An 11,310-nucleotide genomic window follows, 5' to 3' on the forward strand; every position below is an offset into this window, starting at 1 on the left:
GTAAAAATTTTGTAATCGTTACTTGACATGATTATATAAACTACTTAAATTTTTTATCGTATCAAGTAATGATATTTCTTAGATATAATATTTAGAAAGAGGGTTGAACATGCCGTCAGCTTTTAGTAAACTATCACTATCTCAATCACAGGGTTGGACACAGAAGGGCAAAGGGGTCTTTTCCAAAGGAGGAGGTGAGAGGATTACTCATGCTGAACAACCTGGTAGCGTGCCCAGTCTTTTCCCTAATGTCTATTTTACTTTTTAAATCCAAGGGATTATTTTTTTGTTGAAAAAATCCAAGGGATTTAGATGAAAAGTAAAATGAAATTTAATAACTAAATATAGAATAATTTGAAGTTAATACATAACCATGTGGGATAATGATTACAAAAATTTTTATTAGTTTGTCAATTTTCACTTCTCTTCCTTTCAATTTCCCTTGTAACCAATCATTTTTATTCATTACTGTTTCGTATTGGTATTTTTTAAATATTATTTTACGGAAAAAGATCTCTATTTGGTGGTGTTTCCTATGCCCTCTCACAAGGCACTATGAGATGACACCTTTGCCCCTTGGGTAGATAGGCATGCACACCCATTGACCCAAACGCTTGTGTAGAAACCATGTGATCGAGTAGAAATCTCTTGCCCTAATTTTAATTTCACTTTTCAAACCCAAGGTATTTGGATGCAAAGTGAAGTGATATTTAATAACCAAATATAGAATGATGTGAAATTAGTTATACAATCACGTGGGGCAATGATTACAAAAATTCTATTTGTAGGTTAGAAATTTTCATTTCTCTTCCATTTAATTTCCTTCGCAATCAAACGAAGAAGCCACAGAGAGAGAGGAATTCCTTATTTCCTTCCAATGGCTATCATTGTTGTGATTAGATGGATGCTAGGAAGCAATGAAGGGTACTCCGAACCTTCAACATATTGTGTGTGTGGGGGGGCGGGGAGGGGGGATGTTAAGTAACGATAACCTTAGATTCGAGGGTGGATCATAAGTGAATATAGAATCTTACATTAAAATAAAAGCTCTGGTACAAATTTTGAGTGCCTAATCCATTTGAGTCAGTTTTTCAATTCCTTAACATAACAAGGTCTTTTTTCTTCTAGTTTTAGTTTAGGCAAGCTAAATTACAACTGATAGCAAAGCATCAACTTCTCACAAGAGCCCACAATTTGAAATGCTTCGAACACCCGAACAAATCTCAATCTTCTTCTCTGTCAGAAGGCAGACCGCATGGTAATAGCATTTTCTGCACAAAAGAAATAGTAATAATTTAATAAACGAATAGAGTTTAACATGAGAAGTTGTGTATCAGCAAACAAAGTATTTATATCACAAAGCACACCTTTTTAACATACTTTTCACTTGTATACTTTTGAATATGTGTGGCAGTTGAATTTACGAATCCCAACAGACAAGAATCGTATTCCAAAAAACAACAACAACTCAGCCTTTTCCTAACTAAATGGGGTCGGCTAATAAAATTCCAAAATATCACAGCCAACTGAATGCTCCATCACTCATAGAATGACCATGAAGGAACTAGAAAGAGATCAGAAGCCTAATCACTCAATAAGAAACTTAAATATTCAACTCGTAAATTATAGATAACATAATGGAGAAAACAAAGCTTAAGCAATTTGAGCAAGACATAGAGTTGTTAGTAATGTCATTAAGAAATCTCAAACTTGAGGAAAATTAATAAATACATGGATAATGAATCGATCTAAGACCAGAAAACAATCGAAGGAGCAAATAATTTCCTGTACGTACCCAAAATGGTAACCATCTACCTACAAAATCAGAAGTCATAGTACAGGATATTTACAGGTAGTTTTCATTTCCTAACAAAATTTTTGAGGTGAAGATCTTCTCTAAGACACTTCACATTTCTACTTCAGACTCTTGTCAATATTATTTGAAAACAAAATAGAGACATGCTCCTAACCGCAGACCACATGAAAATTTGCAAACAGCTGTTTCCCTGAAACAACATGACACAAGAATAAAAACTGTGACTACTGTGGACATGCTAGGGAAACTGAGCTCCCTGCCTCCTCACAGAAGAAAAGCCACCTAAAGTTCCTTTTTTTTCTGGATAAGTTGGAGTGAGCACCTGTGTTAAACCCAGTGACAACAGAAACTGACATATTTTCTCAAATCCCATGTAACATTTCCTCCAATCATATGGCAAAGCCGGTAAAGAAACTGAAAGGTACAGGTGAATGGTGATTATGAAAGCAGTCGTTGTGTATATCCAATTTATCAAATAAAATTGTAATTCTTGTGTGAACAATTGAATGACTACTCCCCAGTAAACTGACAGTACAAGATTATATTTGGACAACTTAGTAGCCCTAGTAGGAAATCTTACAATGCTAGAGTCAGAACAAAACTCTGGCCCAAGGGAACTGGCTTTAGTCTTGGTGATATTTCACATCTTATGGCTGCTTTTTCACTTTTTTGAAAATATCAATCAAATGCCAATGAACATGGGATCTCCCTGGCAAAAATTGGAATAAATAGACCAGACCTTTACTAGGAAACCCTTCCCTATTCTCTCACCTTTCCTTTTATTGTAAATGACATCAGCAGCAACCAGAACGACAAACTATTTGAATCTTGACCAACATTTATAGGAAAAAGAAACATAACAGCCCAAAATTCACATTAGAACACTTGTAACCCTCTTAAGAAGAAAACCAGTTAAAATCACATCACACCCCCAAAACAAATCCAGTAAGAGTTAGTAACAATAATGTCTTAGCTCAATTACCCATTCAGATACAATTAGTAATCACCTCCCTGCAGGTAACTATCATTTTAACCTACATTTACAACCTCATGAGACAGAAAAGCAAATCCCTAAACTGTGAACACCTGCTCATCTACCCATTTGCACACCATACAAAACCTAAAATGAAAAAGATAGAAGGGCACCAAAACTCTTAACTATGCAGAGCAAGTGTCAGACCAGTGAATTATTAAGTATCATGCATGTGCAGTATCAATCTGACATGATGCCAATGGAAAGATTGTAGAAAAACATGAACCTAAAATGATGCAGAGAAGAATAGAAATCACAAACAAACAATCACGCAATCGAACAAAAGGATTTGCGTGGTTTGGCAAGATTGCATTCATCCACTGTGGGATGAGATCTGCTTCACTATCAATGGAAAATAAGGTTACAGCCGCTCGTCCTCACACCTCTCTCAGAGTGATTACATAGAAAGAACCATCGCTACAAATTTATAGCAAAACCTTATACAGAAATTTTACAGAAATACCTATATAGCTCTTCAGCCACTACGGCCTCTTAACGGCCCTTCAGAATCAGCCCACTTTTTCAAGCGACAGAATACAAGACATCAAACCCCCAACAAAGACAACACTTTAATCTCAACAAAATTGAGGTGCTTCAAGCAAGGATTACAAAAAAAAAAGACATTGCAGAGTGAACGACAAAAAAATGTTACTTTACCTGCATAAAATTGTAACGTTCTCTTCCTATTGATTCATTTTCTGCAATGGCAAAATAAGCAAGTATTGGGTAATGGCCAACATATGAAGCGTAGCTGTCGCGTTGAATGTTCACAGCCCACTCACTGCAAAACCATAATTAACAAAAGAATGAATAAGAAGCCTGCATGTCTAACAAGCGGGGGGGGGGGGGGAAGAGGAGAAATTAAGATGCGTAAGGGATTAAGGACTTGCAATCTATTCAAGTCAGCATGCCCAGTTCCAACATATTTGGCTTGGAGATGTTCAAGCTGGGAATTAATGTTGAACCTGTCACTAGCCTGCATTATGTGGAAAGCAATAAGTAATAACAGGGAAAACAAAGAGAAGTGGCAATAGGGGGACAGGAGGACCCAAGTTACTAAATCAGTAATACTAGAAGAGCAAACTAGTAAAGAGACAAGAAGCATGAAAGAACTTCTTTGGTGGAAAATCTAAGTATTCTAACTTAAATTATGATAATAAAAGAAAAATTAAGCATGATTCTTAGAAGAAAAAAACAGAGGTAAAAAAGAAGCAAAGCGATCACAAATTCGAATGAATTATTTTAAATAATGGAAAGGAAAGTTTGTGCCACCAAAGATGCATTAAGGTAATGTAACGCAATAGTTTCTTTACAAGCAAGTACCTGTATGCTAACATGTTTGTCCTTTACAACCCCCACCCCAACCCCCACCCCAAAAAACAGAAGTAAAAAAATTGTGGGGAAGGGGAGTGGTGAGGTCAGCCCCTTCACTTGTTATTTAACCTTTTTTCTTCCACTCCATACGATGCAATAGTTTCTTTACAAGCAAGTATATGTATGCTAACATGTTCATCCTTTACAACCACCCCTCCACCTCCACCCCAAAAAGCAGAAGTAAAAAACTGTACAAACCAAACTTATGATCCTACGTCCATACAGCTCCTCATGGAGTAGATCCCGCATCCAACCAAGCCTTTGACCAGGGAATGGGAGAATTCCCACTACCGGCTGACCGTGAGCATGGTGGGAACGGGCTTCCCAAAAAGCCAGCCTACGCTGGGGTCAGCATAGAATGAAGGGGACGGCCCTAATGTTGTGTTCGCAAAGCCGGGTTGCGGGCTGAGAAAAGAGGATGTGGGGACTTGGGTCGGGGCGCAACGTAACTAACAATTTCCAAAGATAAACCCAATTGGTAACAAAAGATACTCTATTGTTACCATCAAAACACTTGATTACAGAATCATAAATTAAGAATGTGACGTAGTCCTAGGTAGGAGAAATCCCACTAGGAGCCAGGGGAATAGGATCACCTAACAAGGCTGGCCGATTGGGACAACTTAGGCTAATTAGGGTAGAAATTAGGGTTAGGGTTGAATAATGGTAATGGGGTTTTAAAATGCAGGTCTAGGAGGCTTTAATGGTATAAAAAATATTAGGGTTTGGGAAGGTTAAAAAATTCTGCAATCCTGGGCAGAATCGAATTGCAGGTTTTAGGTTTAATGGAGTGGGGGAATGGAGGAGTAGTAGTGGAGACTAAGGGCTAGGCTTAAGGTCGAGTGTAAGGAGAGGTGTGGGGGATATAGGCTAGAAGTAGGGTTCGAAACTGATGGCTAAATCTGGAGTTATGAGGGAGTCCTAGTTGAGGTAAGAGTCATAGGTTTAATGGAGGTTAGGGTTTGATGGATGGAGGGGAAGGATATTTGCAGGAAACTAAAATTACTTACTGGTTTGATCTCCTTCAAAGGCAGCAGCAGCAGCTTGAAGAAGCCCGATTGAAGAAGAAGAAGAACCTCCCGGTACTGGACAGACGCAAGGAGTCGTGAGAGTCCACTCACCCTAGCACCTTGAGATCCACAAGGCAACACTCACACAAAGGAGCAATATCAGCAACAAAGGTAGCAAGCATAAAGCTGAGTTTTTATTAATCAAAATTCGTATGTAATGCTGGCCTCCCTTACAAACTTCTATAGAAGACTCAAAAATAGACTTAGACACTAAAAAGGAATGGCCTAACCCTATCCCTAGCCTATTAGGTAATTTAAACTGACTAGGAAACTAGAATACTAAAGGAAATAGACTCAAAATATGGCTGGAGTTATAGAGTCCTAATCCAGCCCAACTTACATCACATGACCACTTAAGTTGTCACATAACCACTTAACCAAGTCACATGATCACTTAAATTGAACCAATTGGATGCAATCAATTTGAACCGGTTCAATTAAAAAAACATAAAAATAAACTAAGTATTGGGCTAATCCCGTATGCAATCTATGTACCCCTAGTTTAGGCTCATTAAAGTGGCCCAATACATAGAAAATCCTTAGGAACAAAGGCCCAACATGTATATAACCCAACCCTAGGCCTATTTTTAAAGAAATAAGCCAATTTCTATGATGAATCTGCATAAACTCTCCCCAACTTAAAAAAATTCGTCCTTGAATTTTGCAGTGATGGGGGGAAATCAACATATGATCAGCAGCTTTGACCATCCCCAAACAAAATTCCGATGAAGCAGGAACATTGGGGATAAAGTCTTCAATGCGTAGAGCTTGCTCTTCGAAGAACCATGGTGGCATAACAAACTCTATGTCTTCTTTCTTTGAATCAGCAACAACTGTCAATGTCTCGTCCATAGAGCCTTCAGTGTTAGCAACCTTCTCATCTAGTGCATGAGACACAAGCTCCACCTCTTCAAGAACAGCATCTTGAAGGTCATCGTTTTCCTTTGGAATGCTCTGAATCAACTTTTCATCTTCTACTGTTTCAGCTTTGTCTACTTTGTTCTCTTCAATGTATACCTCTTCAGTAGAATCTTCTACAATTGTGTTTCGGACCTCCACATCAATTTGATGGCCGAGTTTCTCAATTATGATCTCAACTACTGGTGTAGCTTGGTCTACTTGAATTTCTTTAGCTATCGGTTTTTGAATCTCTTCAACACAAACTGCCTCAGTAGAATCTTCTATTGGTACCATAGTTGTCATGGCGTCGCCATGGCGTCCTGGCGCTGGAGAAGGTTGCATGGCGACCTACGCCATGGCGTCCCTCTTTGATTTCTTCTTCCTGTCTCTCTTTCCCTCTTCGATTTCTTCTTCTTGTCTTCGATTTCTTCTTTCCCTCTTCGATTTCTTCTTCGATTTCTGAATTTTCTTCTTAAAACTTGAGAAACAATAGAGAAAAAATAAAACATGGCTTGAGTATACATCTATTAAAACATTAAAAATAGAGAAAATAAAAAATAAAACATGGTCGACATGCTCGTCATGGCAACGTCATGGCGGGCGACATGTCGATATATCGACGTGACACCCCTCCACCGACTTGGATCGCCGTGACGCCGTGACAACTATGGTTGGTACATCCGCCATTTGTGAAACTTCAAACACAGTCAATGCCACTTGCGTTTGAGTTGACATGTTCGGCAGTCCCTGTGGCTGTACAATCGATGTAGTCACCTTTGGTTGTAACCCTTTTAGAGTAAACAAATGGTATAGACGGTGTCGATCAGGTAGGACACACGACTTGTTTTCAAGTTCAATCCAACCTTGTCGCTCATCCAACCAATTACAACCTACTGCAATAACGCTCCTTGGAGATGGTACCTGCTTACACCAAACACCGTCAGAGTATGAGGAACACTCAAATTCAACAAAGACTTTTTTTTTTTTTTTTGATAGTTGAGCCCCAAGGAGAGTTGAACTCATGACCTCTTCTTTGCGAGGTGTTGGTCTTTGCCAACTAAGCAACCCGCTTGGGGTAATTCAACAAAGACTTGACCTGTAGGCATGATGCAAATCTCTCCTTACTGGGACAACATATCCACCACAGATTGTGAAATAATGTTGTTACGTCACCTCTCATCAACAATTAATATGGTTGTACTCCCATTGGGTAGACGAACTCGGGTTTTAAAAACGAATGGAGGTGAGTCTTTTGAGGCTTGGTTGGAGCTTCCCTCCACCATAGCTCTGATACCAATTGATGTAGTCCTAGGTAGGAGAAGTCCCACTAGGAGCCAGGGGAATAGGATCACCTAACAAGGCTGGCCGATTGGGACAGCTTAGGCTAATTAGGGCAGAAATTAGGGTTAGGGTTGAATAATGGTAATGAGGTTTATGGGGTTTTAATATGCAGGTCTAGGAGGCTTTAATGGTATAAAAGTATTAGGGTTTGGGAAGGTTCAAAAATTTTGCAATCCTGGGCAGAATCGAATTGCAGGTTTTAGGTTTAATGGAGTGGGGGAATGGAGGGGTTGTAGTGGAGACCAAGGGCTAGGCTTAAGGTCGAGTGTAGGGAGAGGTGTGGGGGATATAGGCTGGAACTAGGGTTCGAAACTGATGGCTAAATCTGGAGTTATGAGGTAGTCCTAGTTGAGGTAGGAGTCGCAGGTTTAATGGAGGTTAGGGTTTGATGGATGGAGGGGAAGGATATATGCAAGAAGCTAAAATTACTTACTGGTTTGATCTCCTTCAAAGGCAGCAGTAGCAGCAGCTGCTTGAAGAAGCCTGATTGAAGAAGAAGAAGAACCTCCCGGTACTGGACAGACGCAATGAGTCGTGAGAGTCCACTCACCCTAGCACCTTGAGATCCATAAGGCAACACTCACACAAAGGAGCAATATCAGCAACAAAGGCAGCAAACATAAAGCTGAGTTTTTATTAATCAAAATTCGTATGTAATGCTGGCCTCCCTTACAAACTTATATAGAAGACTAAAAAATAGACTTAAACAATAAAAAGAATGGCCTAACCTTATCCCTAACCTATTAGGTAACTTAAACTGACTAGGAAACTAGAATACTAAAGGAAATAGACTCAAAACATGGCAGGACTTATAGAATCCTAATCCAGCCCAACTTACATCACATGACCACTTAACCAAATCACATGATCACTTAAATTGAACCAATTAGATGCAACCATATGCAACCTATGTACCCCTAGTTTAGGCTCATTAAAGTGGCCTAATACATAGAAAACCCTTGGGAACAAAGGCCCAACATGTATATAACCCAACCCTAGGCCTATTTCTAAAGAAATAAGCCAATTTCTATGGTGAACCTGCATCAGAATGTTTTGATACTTTCCCTCTAAAGCACACCTACTTCTCTCCTTACATAGGTGCCAAAGTGATAGGAAAAAAGTAGTTTCAAAGTGCATGCTGACATAAAACGAACAGCACCCTTGTGCCCCTAATACTGGTCGATGAATTCACAATAACTGCAAATAGCAACTCCATACTGTTTTCTTCACAATTGAGGAAGAGGTGAATAGCATTTTCTTCATCATCATCAGAGATTAAATATCTGTTTGCAGGCAGCATCCATATATTTTTTAGATGATGTGACACAATTATTCAATCCAGCGCTAATACACATGTGAAGTCCATAATCTGAAGGCTGCTGAACTCCACAACCTTGAGACATCTGCATTTTCATTCATCCCTCCAGAAAAGAGCTCATAATATGTACTTACCAAGAGCAGTCCCTTGGATCCATCCTTCCATATTTTGCAATCTTTACTTCCAAGATTACAAGTACCGCCATACTTGTGGGTCAGAACCGCTGAGCATTGTTCAAAGTCCTGTCCAGCAGCTTCCTCAAAATACTGGTATTCAGCATGATTAACCTTGAAGCACTATTGAAAATGGATGTTTTTCCATGTGCAACTAAATTACCTACAAGGAACATGACTTCCCCCGTCCAACCAATTATCCTCCCCAAACCCAATCCCATTCACCTAAGAGCAATTTCGGATGAGAAAGATTCTCACGTTTTCATTTCATCCTTCCACATGGACAACCCATAAGATGAAGTTACTTTGTGTCTAAACCTGTAGTGTCAGAGGCACATTTCCAGAGAAGGGTTGGGATAGGAGATCATATTACTCCTCATCAATCTTGATACATTCCTTACAAAATATGCCAAGTTTACATATAGTACGCAAATTTCTAGCTAGATTTTGTAGCAATTAGTTGAATTGTGGTCCTAATGAAGAGGCACAATTTGTTCCCCTTTTCTTTTTCTTTCAAAAAGAGGTTTTATTGATAAAGAGGCTAGACAGCAGCTCCATCAGACCACGTTGCTTAATATACCGTAGATGTTAGTGCTCCAAAATCTTTGAATATTGACAAACAGATGTGATAAACTGAATTCCTGTACAAACAACCCTATATTCCATTTAGAGTAACTTTCAATTGCATTTCTAGCTAGTCAACTACTTAAAAATACAGCAGCTATGGTGAAATACTACAATCTTCATCCATGTCAATTTAATCCTGATAAGCTTCAACGAATAAGGACTAGCTCCACGCCTCCACCTCGTGTGAATTTATTATCCATGACAATGCAACTGATAGAATGACCTCATAGGATATGAGCAAAAGAGAAATGGATGCGCATGTGAGGAAAGAATCACTTAATCTTCTTAAATACTCATGTAATCTCTAATAGAAAAAGCCATACTCGTGAATAGGCTTGTCCAAGTAACACTCTAGCGAGTTCAGCCCAGGACTAAAATTAAGACAATGAGGAAGGGAACGGTAAAGAACCCTGACCGATGATCACCATTATAACAACTATATTAGCAAAATAGAAAGATTACGTTTCTAAATCTTTACATCTCGTCCTTACCAAGAAGTGCAGAAATTGAAGAACAAGTTGGAGAAAATATACTATTCCAATTAATTTTTAATTTTTTTTAATAATGGATAATGATTACTCCAACAGATGAAATGGTTAAGAGGAAAGATTAGATTAGATTTAATCCTCTATGAAGGTTAATTTCTGAGGAGGGGACAAAACATGGTAGGGTTAGACTAGTTGATTTCTATTGCCGGGTTTCCAAACGACGAGAGCACCAAAGTAACAGAAAGGGGTAAAGGGCAGATATGGATATTATCGTCTCAAACTCACCTGCATATTTACCTACGAGGCTACGACTCAGAAAGCACCTCCAAAATCTGTTCTGCTTCAACCTGTCAAATAATTAGTAGTTACGTTAAGAAAGAACAAGTAAATAGTTTGATCGCTACGAAAGTCGAAACCCCTTAGGGCTGTTCGACTGGGGAGCGTGGATGCCTACGTGTGAAGAATGAGAGCGGGAGGGGGGAAAGAAAGATAGATCTTAACCTTTAATCGTGACGGCGGCGATGCAGATGTTAATCTAACCTGGAAACCAGAATGCCAGATTGAGGGCCAAGACGTAGACTGGTGTGTGTGCGTGCGCTTGAGAGAGAGAGAGAGTGTGTGTGAGTAAGAATGTGTGGGGGAGTCAACAGGCCGGGCTGGGCCAGGCTTGCCCTAAACCCAAGCCCACCCAGCCCTGCCAGGGCCAAGCTACCCTCAACCAATCTGAGCTTGGCATGGATTTCCCAAGCCTGGCCTGGCCCTAATTGGCCCTGATTGATCGTGAATATATTATTTTGATCCATTGAGTTGTAGAACTAACAAAGCTCAATCTTTATTATTATTATATATAATACAGGTCTGGCTGGCCCTGCCAAGGCTGAGGCCTAAACCCAAGTCTAGCTCGGCCCTGTTAGGGCCAGGAAAAAACTAAATCCAGCCTGGCCCGGTAAGGGCTCAAGGCAGATTAGGGCCGGCTCGGGCTGGCCGGGTTTTTTACACCCCTGAGAGAGTGAGTGAGGGAGAGGTATCTCTTCATGGCATGCTCATTTGTGCCACTTAAAAGGCATTTCTCATGAGGCCACACATCAGAGTGGAAAATTGCATCAAAGAGTCGAGTGAGATGGTGTGGGAAGGAATCCCAACTACAGAGTGGTGGGGAATTTTGGTATG

At 39.7% G+C, this 11,310-nt stretch overlaps 1 protein-coding gene across 3 annotated transcripts; it reads right to left on the reverse strand.

The window, feature by feature from the left end:
- Positions 1-1,012: 1,012 nt before the first annotated feature.
- LOC122659764 (uncharacterized protein At4g14342-like) lies at positions 1,013-10,521 on the reverse strand. Of its 3 annotated transcripts, none has more exons than XM_043854896.1 (4): positions 10,426-10,521; positions 3,740-3,825; positions 3,507-3,630; positions 1,013-1,271 (listed from the first exon to the last, which is right to left on the reverse strand). In XM_043854896.1, exons 1-4 carry the CDS (start codon positions 10,429-10,431, stop codon positions 1,224-1,226), a joined length of 264 nt encoding a protein of 87 aa, XP_043710831.1. In that variant the 5' UTR covers positions 10,432-10,521; the 3' UTR covers positions 1,013-1,223. The 3 variants fall into 3 exon arrangements, with proteins under 3 accessions (XP_043710831.1, XP_043710832.1, XP_043710833.1); XM_043854898.1 differs by lacking the exon at positions 1,013-1,271 and adding an exon at positions 1,510-1,564 and having other exon boundaries at positions 10,426-10,448; XM_043854897.1 differs by lacking the exon at positions 10,426-10,521 and having other exon boundaries at positions 3,740-3,831.
- Positions 10,522-11,310: the final 789 nt, after the last annotated feature.

This window comes from Telopea speciosissima, chromosome 4 (genome assembly GCF_018873765.1).
Source record: "Telopea speciosissima isolate NSW1024214 ecotype Mountain lineage chromosome 4, Tspe_v1, whole genome shotgun sequence".
Classification (NCBI taxonomy): Eukaryota; Viridiplantae; Streptophyta; class Magnoliopsida; order Proteales; family Proteaceae; genus Telopea; species Telopea speciosissima.

Excerpts from the sequence above, each read along its gene's own strand:
- LOC122659764 (XM_043854896.1), bottom strand. Across the intron at positions 3,631-3,739 it reads CATGCTGACTTGAATAGATT|TGAGTGGGCTGTGAACATTC; the intron begins GCAAGTCCTTAA and ends ATGGTTTTGCAG. Across the intron at positions 1,272-3,506 it reads AACGTTACAATTTTATGCAG|AAAATGCTATTACCATGCGG; the intron begins GTAAAGTAACAT and ends TCTTTTGTGCAG.